General features: G+C 32.9%; 1 protein-coding gene across 1 annotated transcript; it reads left to right on the top strand.

The window, feature by feature from the left end:
• Positions 1-12,165: 12,165 nt before the first annotated feature.
• Positions 12,166-18,871, top strand: LOC106642565 (venom allergen 5). The gene is made up of 7 exons (XM_014357385.2): positions 12,166-12,310; positions 16,382-16,500; positions 17,178-17,259; positions 18,044-18,207; positions 18,329-18,429; positions 18,649-18,746; positions 18,825-18,871. The coding sequence occupies exons 1-7, from the start codon at positions 12,166-12,168 to the stop codon at positions 18,869-18,871; spliced, it is 756 nt and encodes a 251-aa protein (XP_014212871.2).
• The last annotated feature ends 2,961 nt before the right edge of the window (positions 18,872-21,832 follow it).

Here is a 21,832-nt window from a genome sequence, read left to right as displayed (position 1 = left end):
AATAAACGCATTATGCTTAGATAACTGTTTAGAATGATTACGATTAAAAAATTAGAAAATAATTTTTTTCAACAAATAAAGCTCTCTTTGACAGCATCCCTTACAAGAACGACTCTGAGCGAAGAGTGTTAAGTAAAACTCATTATAAGTGTGAATGAGAAAAAAGAGCATTGAATTGAAGTATTTATAATTGTGGTTCGCGAAAAGAGTGAATTAAATCCAAATACTTTTATTGAATGGATATATTTAGGAGTTTCACTGGTGGGAGATAATTTTACGATTTCTTCAAAAAATGTTTTTTTCAACAACTAACTAAAAAATGTCACTCGCAACCCAAGTCTATTTTTTAAAGAGTTTTTTTAATACTATTGAGTAATTAACGAAAGACACTCAAAGAAATCACTTTGTATAAAAACGTATATCATATTGAATAATTAAACCATAACACTCATAATCCACGACAACAGTTATTTAAGAAAAAATTGTTCCCATCACAAAAAATAAGCGACTTCCATCCTAAAAAAAATAATATACGTGACAAGTAAGAAATAAAAACTTTCGTCTCAGGATTGAGTGGATCCTAATTATTCGGTCATGTTTAATAAACACCTGGCCGAATGCGACCTTATTTGCTTGCACTTGCGCATTCGTTTGGTACACAGACAAGATCAATTTATGAAAATGGAACAGTTATACTTGTGTGGGTGTCCAGCTGTCTAAGCTATTTTTTCGCGCATTAACGATTTATCATGACCTATAATTATCAGATTTTCGACGGAAGTCTAGTCTATTATTATCTGCGACCGATGGGAATTAAAGATGTTATCGGAGGAAACATCCTTAATTTACTAAGAGGTGACATTAATTGTTATCATTTTTCGTAGTAACTTTCGCTCGATGCTGTAATACATTTTTAAATAAAAATATATATATTTATATACATATGTTTTTTTAAATATATACATGAATTACTATCATTAAATATGAAATGCTTTTATGTATATACTTTCCATCCTACATGCATTTTTAATACAAAATAACTCTTTAACCATTTTACTTTATCTTACGGCAAAAAAATAAACTTTTTCAATTTTATCTCAAAACATGTATTGAAAGACCAAAAATTTTTAATCTTTGAACAAAAAAAGTCTGACATGGCACTACTCCATATGATGTTTCAAATGGCTCGAAATAATATAATGAGGTTCTTGTGAATCAATCCATACGTATACGTATAATATACTCTAGTGACAGTCATTGTTGATCGATCCTTGAATGATATTTCAATTATAAAAACAGCATCTACATATAGGCATAGAGAAAATTTACGGCTCAACGTCATCCAAATTATACTCAAATTTCTGGTGATTCCTGGTGATTCACGTAAGTTGCGTCATTCATTTATAAAGTCGAACTTTCGATTACGATGATGCGAATGTAATTTTAGCAATTATCTCATACACTCTTGCGATCATCAGGCCACCGGAGATCCATTATAAAGAAAACATAAACTAAAAACACTCTGGTCTCAAGCTTGACAATTCTCCATTTCCATGCCTTCTTTACAAACTTTCGTTCCCAAAATACCCGATAAGCAGTTGAAAAAAAAAAAAAAAAAACCTTATCTGATGTACACGTCGCTGCATTCATCACCACGATCTCGACACGTGGCAACTCGTCCCAATGACTTACAGTGTCAGGACTTGTAAAGAAAACAAAAATCGATGCCCTTTGCCCTTTTGTCCCTCCTTCCCTATACCAGCCGCCATCTATTTCTGTTTATCCTCCGTCAAGTTCGTCCGTCCGTCTGTGCTGAATTTTTTTTTTTTCCATCCGCACCCACCTCGTTTCCTTCATCCGCGCGAGCCGAAAGGGAAAAGAGAACGTTTGAATTGGAATGCGCGCACTGGGCTCACGACATGCAAATGGGTATGCAAATGACTCGTGTGAATCGGATCGCTCCATAAATATGCAAATTGCGAGCGGTCGCGCACGTGCCGACAGAGACAGGTATAGAGATAAAGAGAGGGATATGTTGAAAAAGTATAATTGTACGTGCGCGCGTGTGAGGCTCGGAAAATGAAACAGGTGATGGAAAAAGAGGCGGCTCTGACCTCGTGTTGTGGGTGCATTTTTATATTCGATGCTCCGATATCCGTATGAAAATACGTGGCTGGAGCTGATACGAAAAATATTGTTTTTTTTTCTTTCGCGACTTTTCAAGATCGGACACATCTGCGCTGCTACTAGCTCCATACAAGGACGGGTTATTATAGGCATTAGTTTTCCTCGTGCACGTTTCGGGGAATATACGCGTGGCATCAAGATTTCTATTTGGAGAACGTGATTTTTTTTTATTCGTGGTCAGTTATTTATCCGATACTTTTGGAGTGGATGAATTTATCTAAAAAATAACGTGTAATGAAACTTGATGATATTGACTAGATTACAATTTTGATCCAATTTTACGTGGTTCGTGCATTAATTAATTCAGGTTATTATTACTTTTACAAGTAAATTGTATAAATTTGGAGTCACTGAATTGTATAAAAATGTGTACCACACATACAAAATCTGAACCTATTGATCACCTGCCTCTCTTGTTTGAAATGTATTATACTGGTTGAATAATTCGTCGGTAGGTGAAAAAAAAAAGTTGTGTACGTCATGATTTTATTTTCGATGCAAAGTTGTTCTCACGAGACGACGAGAAAATAAATTTTGCCTCGAAATGTTTAGCGTCCGGGCTATATTTAGATCGACATTTCATCTGTAGGAGACTAAAAGCTTTTAAAGTTTAATTAAAACTTTTTTTTTTTAATAAGGATGCTCGTTTGAATTGAAAAATAGGTTACAAATAGAAACATAAAATTTTTTTAATCTATTGGTTTTCCATTAAAAAAAAAGTTCTTATCAGGATTATTTTAATTTACTATCACAGCAATTTGGGATCAACAGAATCTTTTTTTTTCTCTTAAGGTTAAAAAATATGATAAAATTAAATAAACAATATGGCTGAGATATCGAGTGATTCGTAAAATTATATTTGACCTTGAATATTGATTGACATGATGTGATGTTTAAGAGTAATACTATCAAGCCATTAATATTTATTGTATTTTTTGAGGCCCTGACATGTATCACATAAAATTTCTAGTTACGCTCCACATTATCCATGAAAAATTTGCGCACCAAACCAAAGTTTCAGAAAAACAAGGTGAGAAGTAAAAAGATAAAATTAAAATAAGACCCTCGTCATCACGTATACGCAAGAACTAAGAAAAATCAAAGAAAGAGAAGGGAAGAAACCATCATGAATTCTCAGCTCGCGCGTACAGATGAGCTTTTCTGGTTGGCATACACAAAGAAGACTTCGACTTGTACTCTATACCCTTTTTGAATCTCCAATGAGGCTTCCAGATTGATTTTTTATTTTGTTGGTCCTTGAAAATTGCGAACGAGCTGATTTTTCTAGTGCTCGACTCGTGCACCCTTATAAATGTGATTACATTTATTATCATCCAATGGACGTAGACGAGTGCTCGACAGAGAGTAATTTAAAAAACACAGAACCTTACTAAGTAGAGCGAAAAAATTGGGTCATCAAGGGTAGAGTAGTTTCGATAAAATGTAAGTAGATTTCTTCTTTTTTTTTTCACGTGTTTTTTTTTCAAATACGAAGACAATTTAAGGTTCTATTGACAAAACAGTTGACTTGATTCATGAATAAATGGATTAAAAAGTGCGATTATTATAACACTGAAATAAATACCAAATGTTTTTTGAAACTCACAATCCGTGAGAGCCTATTCAAAGACACTTATCTGAGATCTACTAGCGTTAATGTAGCACTCGATCTGAAAACAATTAAATAAATAGATTAAACAAAACGAAGTTTAATAATCAAATGTATAATCCAACTAAGTGTTCATTGAAGATCCATAAGCCTCGTATACCACACTTCATGATGGAATTGTAATATTAATGAAGAAAATCGATTTTATGAGGGTAAAATTTCTTACTATAAACTTTTTCTGATGTCAACTCTCAAATATTATCAACAGCAAAAAATATATAACTCGTATTTATGTAATGAAGCGAAAAAAACTATATTATTTATCAATACTAGTCATGGTTGTAATCACACAAATGAGGTAAATTTATGTCGTATCAGCAGTATTTATTAATACTACCACATGAAACGTTGCGTATACTTACGCTCTGACAATTAATTTAGAGTTGCGATAGGAAACTTCTAGGAAGTAATTGCCTGAATGTAATAATGTCAATCAAGCTAATGACTCAGTGTTAGATATGGTAGTAAAACATTTTATAGACTACTCGCGTTATGCCCCTAAACTTGATACTTTAATCAAGAAAAAACCTGATCCATTGACATCGGTCCAATTGACCTTGGTTTCACCTCAATAAGTTCGACCATGAGTTCCTACATTTTGAAAATTAATAAAATACATTTGAAATTTATCAAGAAACTCGAGCTATAAACACACAACTAAACTTGACTGGATGTTTGAGGAGCCTTACAACTCTAACATCAAAAATCATAATTTTTCTAGTACACATTATTCTAAGGTTGTCAAGAAAAGTTGTTTGAATGAACCTAAAAAAATTATTTCTAGCCAAAAGAAAATATTATTACTGTAATAATCGAGGTAATAATTATTGTAATTTGGCTAAAAATTATTGGTCACCATTAACCATTACATCATGATAAAAATTATTCCCATTTTCAATGAAAGATTTCCATTAGGTTGCACGCCTCTCAAAAATTTAAAATACTTTCTTACAGTAATCTTACGTAAAAAATTCAAAATTGCCAACTAGTAGAATGAAAGCAGCTGATGCAATATTACAGCAAATTTCAGATTTATACGGCCTTTCACGAGGAATACGATTCTCACAGTAATTTATGCTTCCGGTGTATGTATATATTGCTCAGTGTGAATTTGTTCAATAAATTAATTGCTAGAAATCTGTTATTACATGGAATTAGCTGTGAAATAATTGTCCATGCTTGCTTGTTTTTTCTTCTCGGTTTTCAAATAAAAAATCCATCATCCAGGTAGGCTTTGTATTTTTGTGTTTAAATTACTTTTATCGTTCATGAATTAATAATTAAGCAATCACCGCAATGTTGACATGAATAGGCTTTTTTTCGTTACTATTTACAATACCATATTCATCAAAAATTTTTTTCGTTACTTTTGATAGTATAAGTTTTGTTTAGCATGATAAGTAATAACATAAAAAAACATTTTTAACAACACAAATAATGCATTAAATTTAGAAAATAATGTTACTGCAAAGTATGTAGTAAAAAAGCAAATATGATCTTATTAGTTCAAGTAATTTTCAAAAATATTACATTATAATGTTGATTTTATTGTGATATTATTAATTGTTTTATAACACATACAGTGACGTAGTTCATCAAACTGACTTGATTAACTGGTCAACCACATACATTACCTTGAATAAAAAAATAAAAAATAATTGTTAAGAAAAAACTGACCAAGCCGGTCGGTAAGTACTGATCGTTAGCCTTATAACACGTCCGATCGTCTCGATCATTATCGTAAAGAATAATCGTGGCCATCCACGCACTGTACATCATATCAGCCGAGCAGCGACGCCAAGCTGTCTCCGCCGCAGCCTCATTAATATCTAATGAAACATATAGTTTCTCCACTCTCGGGCAACGTCGAGACGTGAGTAAATGAGTGGTGTCTCTCGACAGATAAAAATCAAGTTTCAGCGAAAAGTGAAAAACAAAAGAAAGCGAGATATAAAATTTTTCAGCCGATTCCAGGAACAGGACGCGTTTGTAATAATACATTATGGATGAACACGGTCGTTAATAAAAATACAAAAAATGGTGATAGGTTTGATGACCTCCACTCGACGCTCATGTTCTATAAGAAAAAGTGCGTCTTTGTCTCTCTCTCTCTCTCTCTCTCTCTCTCTCTCTCTCTCTCTCGACTCTGACGATGATCTACGAACTTTCGAAAGCACATGTCTTTAGATGCGTATGTGTTGTGTACGCAAACGTGTGTACACGACATCAGCTTCCGTCATCCACTATCGGCTTATGATTAATAGCCCAGTGTAAATATTCGGGTTCAATCTGCTGATGGCTGTTAGGCACGTGCGGCTGCAACAGATGTGTGCTAGGCGACTCTGTAGGAAAATTGGGTCAAGGCATGTACGCAATTTATATAAGATTTTCGCTCGCCATGGTGATATCGATAAAGCTGCGTTTATTAGTAAGTTTTTTCACTTTTCGTTTTCACGAGTTTGTGTCACTCTTAAAGACTCTGATCGAATTTAGAAGTTTCAAAGGGATTTTGGTACAAAAAACTATTGAGTTTAAAAAAAAAGAACATGATATAATTTTTGTATGCAATATTATAAAGAGAAAATACTTTTTTTTCTTTAGACTACTAATGAATTATTCCAAATGACTCAGTATTTTATAAATGATTGGGAATAATGTTTTGACAACAAGGAAAAAAAATTTTAACAACACTTTCGATGTTTGAGGAATAAACATTTTTCATAATACAATAATTTTTTACTTCTTATTTATCAAAACGTCGATATTCATTTAAATCTAATCAATTATGAAATAACATCGAATTGAATAAAAAAATAAACAAAAAATAATCACATTGAAATTGAGCTACAGTATAAATTTGAATAATAATTAGTATACGAGGGACTAATTTTTTGAGAGAAAACTTTTAACCAATTTTTTTGTACCTCTCTCAATCTAGTTTTGAAAATTTCGATTGACGCGCTAAACGAGTCATAGCTATATGTTTGTTGAGATTTACGATAGTACTAAAACAGAGGAGAACCTGTATCATTATTTAAAATAAAATCAGAAGAAAAAAATTGTTAAATGCCTTATCAGCGGTTAGTTTAAAACGTATCAATAAAGTAAATTTTTTAAAACACAAGGCCATAAATTTTCAATACAAGAGCACTAACCGAAGATAAAATATTTTTCGTCTTCGAATAAGATTTTCTGAAGTCCAACATAAAAAAAACTATTTAAATAAATAAAATTCTTACTTAAAAACATCAATGACGTATTATAAATTATCCTCTAGATAACTATTGTACACAGTTTATTCTATTTTTTACTTTTATAAAAGATTTCCCTCAGCGTTTTCTTTGAAATCGTTTTTGCTCTAAGAAAAATTTGGTCGCACTTAGTAAATAATTTGAAAATTTTATTTTAATCATACCAATAAAATATTAAATAATTGCATCTAATGATAATTAATTGGGAATAATAATGATATTAATAATAATTATAACAATAACAACAGAAAATTGAATAGAACTGATTACTGTAGTTTCTCTCATCAAAGAATATTTAATATATATCCCGTATTCCGGCGATAATACTTTATATGCGAATTTATGTTCATAAGAGATTAAAAAAAGATGCTTGTTTGTGAAATGTGAAATATGAAATAGTGAGTTAGCTCTAAGTAAAAATGGTGTAAGAAAGAAGATTTTAAAAAGAGGTAAAAATCTGTATAGGAATAAAGAAATAAATAAATAAATATATTTCTCGTATACGAAGAAATTTTATATAAAATAAATACATGCAAATCTGTATTCGATGTTCCATATTCCAATAAAAAGTATCCATATTCCATACACATTTAGACTGCACCATCACAAGAAAATTACAACACTATACGTTGGCCACTAGATCAGATGTACATCTCGTGTCAGATGAGTGACACGACGTTGGAGTATCCCATTCATCCCTGTACATCAAAAGCATCATCCACACAAAACGAGGAGACGCTGGGATGAGAATAATTTATGGAACTCGTGTACTGATAAAGAATTAGTTATCGCCCAAAGGTTCAGGATGAGTGAATGTGTATGCGTGTGTAACAGTTTCGCATCGACGCGCTGTCTGGGATCGAAGTAAAAAAATCTATCATCGGAGCAGCCTGCCACTCCCGTTCGAAAGGTGAATCATGGAGAACCCGATTATTATCATCATTATTATTGTAATAAAACGATTGGCTCGATTAAGCGGCATTGCTTTATAGTATGCTTTTACGCGGATGAGTCACCCTGTGGATGTAATATATACGGTGAACACGTTTAAGTAAAATTATTATTATATTTCTTGTTTGCCTTTCACATTTTCGTTCAGTTCGTTTTTTTGTTTTTTTTTGTTTTTGTTTTTTTTTGCTCGTCAGAAGAAAGAGGCGGCATGGAGAGGAGGAAACGAGTTTCTGAGGCCGAACGCGTCTTCCGCTCGCGAGCGCGCTGATTCTATTATTATTGCAAGCGAAGGGGGATGATTCACGAGACTGTAAGTCCATCGATTCAAGCTGTGGGCTATTTATTTTAATTGACCACGATTCGTGGCGAGGACGAGGAAAGGATGAATTTACGTGTATGGTAATACCTGATCCTAATTGGCGAAGGATTATATTGTAGCCCGATGAAGCGCAAAGGACAACGGCTTACGATGGTGATTACGAAAAATCGTGGTTTCACGCACGTGCAAGCCAAGATTCTTCCATGTGTTGGTTTTTATTTAAGGATTTTTTTTCAACGGTAGAGTGTCAGATTTCTTACAGTAGTTTTTTTATTTGAAAATAACCAATCAATATTTTTGCTTTGTGACAAATATGTTTTTAATTCTCACAACTTTCAGTCGTTAAGGTTTTTTTTCTGGCTAACGTGTTCGCTTTTTCGAACTTTTCAACTTTGATTTATGGTCCTCTCCCGCTAAATAAACATAAATGTCGACTATACACTTGTAGTTTGTTTTTAGTTAAATGAATCTGAGAAGTCTGAGTTTATCATTTTTCACAGGTAGGCACAATATTTTTATATATTTTTTGGTAAAATACTTTCAGCCAAAACAATTCTATGAATTATCAGAGTGTAAAGTATACACAAAAAAATTTTTTTTTAAATATTAAAATACTTTTTACAAATACATTTACTTTTTTTCTTCTAATTTTTTTGTCTTACAAAATATTATGTATTAATTTTGCTGAAAAGAATTTCGTCAAGTACTGTGTTATGAGTGGTGAGAAAAAAAATTTTGTCCAGCATTTTGATGAATATTTGTGGGTAGTTCTATTTGTAATTAATTATAAAGCAATGATGTTATTTAATAGCGTATATTTAATAATGAAACAACGACATTCGTTATTTATAGCTAGGAAAATGAAATACTAAACCCAGTAGAATCAACGTCTGACTGCGCACGGCTGTTACTACTGTGGGCACCACAATGTATGTGCCTCAGCATGAGAATGTCTGTATCTGACGTTTGTCAAGATAAATTTTTTTTTTCGGTTTCATGAAAAAGATTGTTGCATCAGCAATATATCTACAAATTCGATGATTCTCACAATGCATGCGGAAAAGACGAAAATAACTCTACAAACCACGGTCCTTGATGATAATATTTTTTTTTGTTCTCGACTCAAACACCATTATAATAACGTGCTACGACTATGGTAGATGGAAAAAAATTCATTGACGAATAAAATACTGCAGAATAGCCAAAATTTGAAAATGCAAGAAAGATATATAGCTAAATGAAAGGATTCTGTGAATTTATACGCGAATCGTGTGTATGATAACGTTATGTGCGTCACGCAAGTATTTCCCAAAGCATTGTAATAAATATTGCTCAGCCAAGATCATTTATCAATATTTAAATGTGTGTAAATTTTTTTTTAACTGGCTCCTTCGTGTCTATTATTATAAAGTGTGGCATTTTTTAAACTCCAAAGTTATGTCCAGCATGCGTCAATAAAGATTATCACACAGTAGTAACAATCTGATTTTTTACCGTAAAATTTATTGCCAATATAATAAAAATGTTCGGTATGTACATTAAAAATATATTCTTCATAAACAAATAAACTTATGTTGAATAATGGCACAATCTTACGTGGTAATCTCATAAAATTTATTATTGAGTTATGGAAATTTGTCTAAATGCAGTACAGGTTTTTTCCCCTCACGAACGCAAAAATTTATTTTCTCTAAAAATTTTGTACAAACTATTTTCAGACGTGTCAATGAGGTTGGTGTTACGAAACACTTAGGACTCAAGCTACATCGATGGCATCACCTTTTCTTTCTCGTTTTGCATTCGTAAACGAATCTTAACGTATTACCAATGTGGAAAAAACTACGCAGACAAGCTTAGACTTTCTCAGACTTTTAAAATGTTGCGTTGAATTATTTTACACATCAGAACCTTTTTTAGATATTGTAATTTGAGATTATACTTGAAAAATGCACTGCGTTAGCGTAAGATGTAAAAAAACTAGCTAAAACAACATTTCTGTAATCTAACATAACAATTAAACATTTTTTTTTGTTCAATTAATTAAAATTTTTAACATGTAAACTAATAGACTCTGATAAATTTTCATTGCATATTAAATTTTTAAATCGTGGTTTTGTGACCGTTTTTTCATGATTGTAACCCATTACCAATTGAAAAAAAAAATGTTTTTAATTAACATGATTTTTTATACAGCATTACAATAAAACTTGCCTTGAAATACTAGTTTAACTGGACTCTACATATCTTAGAGAAATAATGAAAAAACTATTAACACTTAATTTCGAAAATAATCTATATTTTAACTCAAAAATTCAGAAGCTCAAAGATGACGGTAGAACTTCTGAATAACTTTTATATTGACTTCAAGGCCTCTTAGATTGAAAAAGCATTTTGTTCAATGATTGACAGCTTCGATTTGCAAAATTTAAACAATACCACAATGCAGAAAATCATCACAGAATACAAGTGTATTTTTATAATTTGTTCTTAATATATTTATGAGAATATTTTTTAAATTAGTTCAATGATTCTTTAAAGTACTTTTTTAACAAAACGTTTGTATCACTAGACATTTTGGGGATATCAGTAGTCATTTTTACAGTAGTAGTCAAGTGATTGATTTTTTAAAATTTTTATTGAGCGACACATATATTGTATTTATATAGTGTGAATGATTTTTTAGTCCACTCACTGTTAAATTATATAATTACAATGATTCTAATTATTTACATAACGTTGTGAGAAAACAAACAGTTTTCAAGAACTACTGCACAGGAATTTATATTTGAATTTTTCTTTTGAAATTCAACTAAAGATTCAACTTTTCTGCAGTATGCAACCATCCATTAAAAAATTAACAACAATCAACAATCACGCCTGATTCACAAAAATATAAAGAGAAAGATCTTATCGCGATTTTAACTATGAATGAAACTTTTTATGTGTTTATTTAATTTATTAGAAATCGAAGTTTGCAAACAAATGCCTCCATTGTTACGCATCAATTATCGTAAAAAAAAAAAAAAAAAAAAAATCAGTAGTAACAGCCAGAGTATAATGAGCCTTTTTTTCAATCAAAAATTTTTTCATTTACAGAACAAAATCTCCAGTGTATAATAATGACGCACACCAATTGCCAATCGAACGGCGCTGCAACAAAAGCTTTTGTCATGCATCACTTGGACTTACCGTTAACTCCGAATCCTATGACGTGCTCTTACGACAACAAAATACGAAACTTCGTCTCCCCTTCTTTTTGGACATCGACTTATCCCAAGCAATGCCTATAGACAAGCACCATCCACTTATTAATATCACATTTAGCCCGACGGAATCCCTGAAGCGAAATCGAAGTTTCCTTAATCCCATGACCTACACATCTAGTTCCGTAAGAGTATAGGCCATCAGGACAACAGAAAGAGAAAAATAACGCATACACACGCAAATTCAAATCCAGAGAAGAATGAACCTCGAAACCACTGAGGAATTGATCGTCGAGTGGGGAAAAAAATAAAATAAAACTAAAGAAAGGATGAGAAGCCGGCCGGTCGAGCCAGTCAGCGAGGCGGCGGGACTCTCTCTCTCTCTCTCTCTTTCGCTCGAGCCGCGGGTGGGATAACGTATAAATCGATCGGATGAGCGGAGAGTAGGCAACAGTTGCTGGAAATCACCGATCGGCAACAGTCTTTTAATTTTACACATATACTGACATTGGTTACCGCGAGTGCTACTTTTCGTACGGACAACACTGTCCTGTGGTGCCTTCACTTTTAAGCCGAGAAAAAACAATGAAACTCAAGGGGTCAGCCGAGTGTGAGCAAAGAAAGAAGGAGAGCCGAAAGACAAGGACACCGGTCATCGTGCTCGTGGCCGTGGTGCTGATCGCTGCTATGGCGCCGTGCTGTCTGGCCTGTCGCGGAAAGAACCTGATGCGTGAGTACTACGTAGACACTCTTTCCTGTATTTTTGGGCTTTCTCTTTTCTCGAATCGCTCGTTTATGGCCAAGTGATGCTTATCTCTCTTGTGTGAATATTATGCGAAGGCGTCTTTCTCCGGGATCGATGGTTTGGCCCAAATACAAACAACTGTTATAGCGTGGGAATTTGGCCAAGGCCAGATATCGTTAATTTATACTTAATCACTTACAAACGTCTCTTTTTAATGTATCGAGGTTTTTCCAACTTTTTAGATTTTTATCACTAGTAGTAACAGCCGAATCGAGTAAGCCATTTTCGAATCCAAAAGTCACGTACAATACTTGCATAACTCGGACAGTCTTACCAAACTCGCTTGTTTGTACTTGGAAAAAAAAGAAGAATTTATTCCCTGTTACATTTCAATTTTAACTTGAATCGTATGGATAATCTTCTTGAGTTGAAATGATATTTCAAATCTATCTTAAACCTTACCGTTCAGTTGATTTAAAAAATAAAGTATGAATAAAATAACACTTCGATTAGCCATAAGCACGTTTTAGGGATCAGTATCAAAGATCGCAAACGTATAGGAAAAAAAACGCAACGTAATCGTATCCTTTTTTTCTCTTCCCCTCTTGTTTGAGAGTAAAAAAAGCGCCAAAAGCAACAATAAACCAAACGCCCAGGATCTCGAGTTACAGTGTACTACTATTTTGCTTTGCGTGAAAATATGTGTCTGTGTATATGTACGTTCAACCATTGCCGTCACCACGTAAGTATGATTGGAAACGTCACTTTTCCGCGAACGAGAAAAAAAACGAGAAGTAGACCGGAAAACAGGAGGGCACGGCCTAGTTGCGCGCTTTTTTGAATCATCACCGTTGCGTGGGAAAACCTCACGACATAAAAAAGCAAATTTTTCGCTGCTGTTGTTATTTTTCATTATATTACCTCCTAATTTACGTTTGTTCTCAAAGCTGTGATCAACTCCTTTTGGTGTTAACGGGCGTGAGAAGTTGGGCTTTTTCGGTACTCCTTTGACCTGCCAAAGCTAGTGAATGCGAAAAACAGCCCAACGCAAAATTCTCACAGGGAAACCGCATGAAACGCTTTGCCCTTTTGTTCTTGCAGTTTCACGGTGCGCGCCTAGATTGCCAGCGGAAAATCGTCTGTGTTTTACAGTGCATGTGTTGTTGTTTGTTACAGTGAGGGCCAATTGGGCCATTTAAAACGATTTGAATATTCAAAGCTTTTGAAATAAAATTATGAAAAAAAAAAACTTAAAATCATTTAAACGTATTAAATTTACATTAATATTAATACATTTTAATAAAATAATTATATAACTGCATTTTGTTATAATATTATCAATTTCAGATATTTAAGAATAAAATGTCATTTAGGAAATACAATTTACTGTTTGCAAAATACGTAAGATAGTATTGTTCATCAAAAGTAAAGGGTAACTAAAATAATATCATAGATTTGTTTGTCATGCGTTGGTAATTTAGTGTCTTGTACTCAAGACCACTCGATATAATTTAAAGAAAATGTACGAAATTTAATAGCAACATGAAAATGTACATGTTTACCTAATTGAGATCTGTCATGATGTCAGACTAACATTTGAAAAGTTAACTATTAAGTTTTATTACAAGTGTTTTAAAAAACGTGAAAATAACATATCAATGGAACGTACACGTAGTAGTTAAAATGGACTCACGAGAGTTTACAAGAAGAGTCCATTAAAGTAATAAAAAAATATTTCTCACCCAAGCTGTGCTATCAGATAAACACGCCTAAACTTCCATTTAATATACCTACACATAGAACCCATAGAAAAAAAATCTGATGCTTTATTAAGACCGTGACATGCAGAGAAACGACACGCAAAATAAGCTGATTATCAAAATCCCCAAGACTTTCCTTTGTATGGCAGACTTGTCATGCTGTAATCATTTTCCGTGCATTGCGTAACACATGACACGTGATCGCCAAAAAATAAGGACTCCCGTGCATAACGTGAACCAAATCCTCCAAGCAGCTTTTGTTCAACATAAGAACAACTCATCCTGACGATGACGAAGCGAAACGGCCAATCCTTTTTTTCTATTGTTACGCAGCCAAGAGTATGTGTATTTTTAGATGAGCCTGATAAAGTTGGCCAGGATAAATTTGGCGTTGATTGACGTGACGTTTGAGGTCGAGAAGGTAGTTTTTTCTGTTTGTCAGATTATTGAAATATTATTAAAAATTTTTTATATATTTACTAAATTATGAATTTACTTAAAAGTAAAAGAAATACATAAATAACTACTAAAACGATTATATTTCTTTAAGGATAAAAAAAATAATACGCAAGAAGTAACTGTGTATTTTATGTTACGTATATTTGAGAATAAAAAACAATATGATACGTAAAAATAAATTAAAAAATTTTTGGGCTATCGTAAAATAAAGAACTATTATAGAACGTGTCACTCGATGGCAGTATTTAAATTATTAATTCTCTAGCAAATAGGAATAAATAAAATTTAATAACACACATAGTTTAGTACAACATAATATAGTAATAGTACGTAGTAACAACAATTTTTATTTTTTTACAGACATACAAATGAAATACTAATCGACGTAGCATTTACAACTTATACTGTAAATTACACTTTGTAATGTGTACATGATTCTTTTGAGAGGATAGATTAAGTAAATAACGTGGATGAATTTTAAGATTTAAAGCTATAATACAATAATAATTCTAAAAAAAATTATCTATTAACTAAAGTGTAAGGTACGGTATCAATAAATCATAAATCATAACTATATTTAAAAATTAAATTCACTTCCAAACTCGGTCAGCAAAAAAATTAAAGTTTTAACTGCAAAAGAACCATACATAAGCTTCTTCGTATATATTGAAGTTACTTTTGATCAATTAATTACTAAAAGATCCTTAACAAAAAAAAAACTGAATACATTGCGAATTTTCAAAAGCATAAAAATAGTAGGATGGAAACTAAACTTAACTGTACGATAAAAAATTTTAACTTTCAAAAATAACATTAATACAACTTTAACCAAGCTATGTGCCACATTTATGTGAAAGCAAAAACATTAATTACATAATACAAAAATGAAGCATCAAAGCCCCGAAAAATGCCCTGAGATCACGCCTAAAAATAGAACGACGGCGACGATGATGGCGAGGACGATGAAACTGTTCATAAATCGATGCTGCATTGATCAGCAGCAGTAATATCAAACCTGCACCGAAATGGTTAATCGATTCCCTGTGACTAAGTCTCGAAAGAGGAGCCGAAAAATTTATTACCCACATAAAGTATCTCAGCCAGAGTCCTGAGACCACTCGATTTCTCGATTTTTACTCGTCACCACAGCAATACAACCACGCACACATCCGTTATCTAAAATTATTATTTTACGTTTAATGAAATGTTATCTCTTTTATAATGGATGGCCCTACTTTTTCAAAATTTCCGATTTAATTAAATCGAAAGAAGAAGAAAAGTTCAATTTACGAGCATCCCATTACTAATCCTCCCCCACTTTTCAATCCCTGATCACCTATGATGTCACGTCAGTATGAGTAAAAATGTCACATGGGTATTAACGATGATATTACATAAAAAAAAAAAAAAAAAATTATATGCCGACTACTTTGATGTCTTCTTTTTATATACATGTCTACACCGATGACTTTGTTAATTTAGATGATTTTAGCAATTCAAACAATACTTAAGAATACAATATTAACTATGTACATTCATGTATAGATTTATAGCATCACGGCTCACCAACATTGACCAATGTGGTGCACCATTCCCGAGATTAACTGAATAATATACCGGTTTAAAAAAAAAGAAACGATATCACCTATAAATTGATAATTATGTAGTTTTACGATTTCCTTTATTTTTTCTTCCATTTACTCATCACCATGAGGATGGACAGTGAGAATAATAAATAGTATATAAATTAATAGAGATCATAAATTGTGACGCACTCAATCGACACTATTGTTATAGTTGTAAATACTGATGAGTACATGATTTTTTTGGTCGGCAGGAACGGGAGTATCATGCCAGGACAGAAGGACAATCCTCGACGAGCACAATCGCCTTCGGCAACTCGTCGCTTTGGGTCAAATTCGGGGACAACCGTCCGCGAAGATGATGATGGAGATGGTACGAAGACATTTCAAGTATCGCTCACCCAATTACTTTATAGATTTTTAACCACTATGGAATAAAATTTTTTCTAAAAATGTAATGCAATATTTATGTTGGAAAAAGTTTGTTTTCCTTACTATAAGTAAAAGTTCGTGCAAAATGATTTGAAACAATTGAGGTCGTTTTAAAGAAAATTTTCAAATACTTCATTATGTTCATTTTTGTTCTCGTTTGAAATATGAATGCGAATATTTTTCTGGAAAAATATTATTAACAAATATCAAATTACATCAGTAGAAAAAAATTGAGATACAAAGCATTCGAAAAACTACCTACATCTGCTTTTTTTAACATCACCTAGCGATACCAGCATACTTTTTTCCCTACAATCTACTTACAATCTGATACACTATCAGTCATGCAATCTCACAATCATCGTGACGAAGCAAATTCACCAATCCGAAATTAGCGACGACCCATAAGCACCTTTTCCACCTCGTAAAGTCAAGATTGACTCGTAGAGGGTATACATGTATCTCACACGTAACGACAAAGTGGGCACTGCCTCTTGCACGCTTCATGTGAATCAGCTTCTCCTCTCTCCATCCACGCTGTATATATTTCTCTCGGGACGAAAGACGCTTATGTGGCTCTCGAGATTAACGGACACGTTTCGCTATAACTTTTCGCAGGTCTGGGACGACGAGTTGGCTACGAGAGCGCAACAGTGGGCCTCCATCTGTGCCGAGGACCACGACCATTCCCGTAATGTCAGTAAGTGATATTTTTGATGATTATGTCATTGATGTTTGTACTTGATACTTGTGACTGGTTTTTCATCATGGTCACTCATTTTGAGGATCTTGTTAAAATGGCATATTACATTGATCATTTTTTTTCTTTTTTTTTTATAAAACAAAAACAGTAAAGCATTAATAAGAGAACTGTCCTACTTAAGAGAAATCTATGCCTCTCCTCGAGTTTTATGGAATCCGACCAAGTTTAAACTAGTCGGAGAGCTCCTCCCAATGCGAAATTAGTGCCTCGTTTCAAAAGTGGCATCGAAAACTGCAAGCTCCCCATTCCCAATACCGTATACTTGTAAAAAAAGAGAAATTTACATGCGATTACCATATTCATAGATCCGGAGGTATCGTTCTTCAAGAGTTCTCACGTTTGTCAGCCTATTACTTTGCCACTTTTTCGATTTCTCAAAAAAACTATACAATCCATATCCTCGTGATGTCATGCATTTTTAACGAATCGATTTATAAAAATTGTGCATTTAACCAAAGCCCGAGTCTTTATTTTAAATGCAAAATCATAACTTGAATAAATCAATAAATATTACAAGTATACATATACCCGTTTACCCTACACAATTTTTGCATAACCCGTACAAAGTTAATCATTACATTATAGTCTACAATAACGTGCCCCTGATGATTCTAAAATTATGAGCCCATCCTCCCTGACATCGACCACATAGTATGTAACGTTCTCTCCACGAAAGATCAGTCTGATGTATCTAACTCCCCCTGTTTCACTCTGATTAAAGGACGATTCCAAGTGGGCCAAAATTTAGCTCGTACCTGGACGACCCGTACACCGGCCAACTATTATGACACCGAGCCGGAGTGGAGGGTTAAGATCCAGGACTGGTTCAACGAGGTGCAGTACTACAGGGCAGGCTTCAGTCCCATTACTGCTCATTACACGCAGGTACGATTTTCGATGACTAATTTTTTTTTTTTTTTTTTTAAGAGGGGAAACAAAATATTTCTAATAAAGTGAGCAATATTAATTATTAAAAAAATTATTTTTTGTTCTTAATTGCTTACAGGTTGTCTGGGGTGATACGTTCTTGGTTGGGTGTGGCTACTCGTACTACTACGATCCCCGAAATGGTTACACGAAGAATTACGTTTGCAATTACGGACCGAGGTGAGCCACGAGTTTGTTTTGTTTTCTCAAGAGACTTGCGAAATCTTTAAAAGTTATTAAAAGTCATTTGAGAGCCATCCAATAACTTTACAGCTATTTGAAGTCGATCAATAATTTGTGCAGTCAATAGAACGAAAACACACAAAAAATTGAAACGTGAAACAAAAAAAACAAAAACAGTACATCTTTTACAAAATGTGATCTTGATTCGATTTTCAGTGGTAACATCCTCGGTAATGAGCCCTACTCGTTCGGCTGGCCAGAATGCAACCAATACGGTGTCAGCTACTCCAACAAGTATTCCGGCTTGTGCGAATGTAAGTGGACAAATCCATTCACTCCTACTTCTTTCGCTCGGAGTTTGCGTATTTACTTTTCTCTGTTTTGATTTTCAGCGCGAAACTCGTACTATCCTCTTGGTTATTATTGTTCTTACGGCTAAATTTCCAGGGGATCCAGTCGGTCTGGTGGTAAAAGATGAAAACCTGCCGCACAAAGAGATGGAAGAGACAATAGTTGAGGAAAGTAATGATTGAAGCTAAAGTATAAAATCCACCGGTAAATACGTTGCAAAAATGAAATTTCATTGGATCAACAAGTGCATTGGTTACATTTTACATGAAGTACTGGGAAAGATTTATAATGACACCACTACGTATGTAGATAAAATTAAATTTTTTCTAGAAAATATCATGTCAAAAAGATTTTTGACTTGATAAATTTGAATGAGTTTTTTTGTAAACGTGTGATTTTCAGTTCAGTTTCAACTTTGAAAACAACGTATTTGAAAGATTTATCGTCTACGTATTACAATATTGTTTTGCAAACTGTAGTTACAAGCTTCAAAAAAATGTGTTCTATTCGAAATGTTTGGAAACACTATAGGATGACAAAAAAAGTGAGAAAATTTCTAGTCCAGTATTCATTAGATTTTTAATGTGGCACAGATGTACATTTTTAGAGATAATTTAGGCTAATCCTTGATAAGATTGTTATAATAATTAGAACTTAAATTTGAGATGAAATTTCTCGTGAGTGTAATAATAGTATACTTACTTACACAATATAAGGAAACCGTTTTTAATTTTTTTTATAAATTTGTCGGTACAATTATGATTAAGTGTGTGTCCTTTATCGAAAGAGAGTATAAAAATTTAGTTAATGTATCGTTTTATACTTCCTTGTTGTTAAAATGCAAACAATGTCATTGCGTTAACTTTAAGATAATGATAAAATGTAAGACTATATTTTTTGATAGTACTTTAAATATTATAGGTACACTGTCATGAGTTATTAAACACAACAATTTAAAAGTAAAGTATATTTTTCATTTTCTATTTATCTCAATTTGAAAAATTGTAAAGTAGCTAACATAACTATGACTCATTAACAAAGAATAATGAGTTCTCAATCTTACAAAAAAAATCATTTGTATTTTATTATGATTCATATGTCAACTAATTACTTTGGTGCAATCTACAGTGCAGTAAAAACAATTTATCCAACCATAATTCTAAATTTAGTTCAATTGAACCATCCATTCTAGATGCTTAATGAACGATCGGCATCGTCATCTAGAAGTCATGGGTATAAGTAGCTCAAAAGACTTTAGACGTATAAGATACAGTTAGATGATACAATACAATGTGACGGCAAAAAATGTATAATGCTCTGATCATTGAAATAAAATTTTTATACATAGATTTTATAGTATTTATTTATCATATTGCAATGATTATAATGTATTTAAACTATCGTATTATAAAATTTACAAAATCGCCAAGTATAAAGTGAATATTTCGCAAACTTGGCAAACAAACGTGTGAACAATATACCTCGTGCCCTCGAGGTACGTAGCAATGTACGGAAACGGAAATTCTCTTCAAACATAAATACACATCCCATACTTGTGCAATGTTTGTCGAGTTTAACGCCAGCGTTTCCCTGGAATGCATTTGATTAACCCAAAGTATGTATATGCCCTTGTATGGGTAACAAGTATATTACGTATACGTAAACCTACGCATCAGCAATGAAATCATTGAAAGCTGCATCTAAACAGGTACTCTTTAAATACCATTGTAGTTCAGCATTTTTTTTTTTTTTTTTTTTTTTTTTTGTACAAAATTATGTACTTTACTTTTAGAACGCAATAAATATAAAAGATAGTACATTTTTTAAGACCAATAATTTTACCATACATCGGTGATACACAAAACTCATTAGATTCTTGTAGATTTAATCGACTATAAAATAAATTTATAAATAACATTATTACTTTAAAAAAAAATAGTCGAATGCACAACATTACGAAAAATTCTAACTACATACTAGGACAATCAACCATTGAAGTTGACAAAATTGACTCCATTCGGCAGAAATCACCGTTTCAAACAGAACACTTAACAGTACATGCAGTGCGTCAGCTTCACGCGTACTGTGAAGTTACATTTTTTTTTTATAATTCCGCTCTCTCTCTCTCTCTCTCTCTCTCTCTGTTACACGTGCTCGTAACTACTAACGATCCAATAAACGTGTTCCTCCCCACCGGTGATTTACCAAGTTTTGCTCTCTTTCAAACTTCCCCCATGTTAACAGCCACCACCTTCCGGTCTGTTTTTCTTTTGTTACTTGTTTTGCTCCCTTTCTCGACTTGGCAAACCTACTCACGTGCATGCCATGAGACCCTTCCACCTTGGAGGACATCTTCACGCATTGTAATTAGCCGGTGTGATGGCAAACTTCTTTATCCCGTACTTAGATGGATTAAACGTAGACTCTTTCCAATGGCAAGAGGGTAAAGTATACTTGACTTTAGGAATACAAAAAAAACAGCATTTGACGAATAGCCATTGGATAGTACTTTAGCTTACGTATTCGCTTCAACTGCGTGTATGAAATTTTCTGAGTTTCAAAAAATTGTATACGATCCAAAATGTCCAATTAATCATTACTTACATAATTTACAATTGTACAATACTTACATAACAATGATTGGCGAAGACATTTTTATGGCAATAAGAAAAAAAATAAATTGTAAAATGTAGTTTAATAAACGGTACACTAATAAAAATTTCTCATATTTTAGCTAAGAAGATGGGTAATCGGATGTATTTGAGCACAACATTTAATAAACATAATTGATTGAAATAATCAAGGATAATAAAATATATGCGTGGATTTAAGGGTAACATCCGAATTAAATAAATATTTATGTATATACAATAAATAATTCTTCTCACTCACTACTTCATTGTTACACTTTGAACTTTCTGGGCTTCTCCCTTTGACAATGCGAACCGTTTTGGACTGTCCGTATTCTTTATTAGTTGAAGATTTTTGTATGCTAATATAATTTTTGAGACAGATCCTTTTTAATCATAAGTTGTGTGTTGGATGCTCA

The sequence above is a fragment of the Copidosoma floridanum genome, unplaced genomic scaffold, assembly GCF_036245765.1.
Source record: "Copidosoma floridanum isolate Cflo_tuat_1 unplaced genomic scaffold, Cflo_Japanese_pri ptg000030l, whole genome shotgun sequence".
In the NCBI taxonomy this organism is placed as follows: domain Eukaryota; kingdom Metazoa; phylum Arthropoda; class Insecta; order Hymenoptera; family Encyrtidae; genus Copidosoma; species Copidosoma floridanum.
The sequence above is the reverse complement of the archived record's forward strand: the minus strand, read 5'-3'. Positions and strand labels throughout refer to the sequence as shown.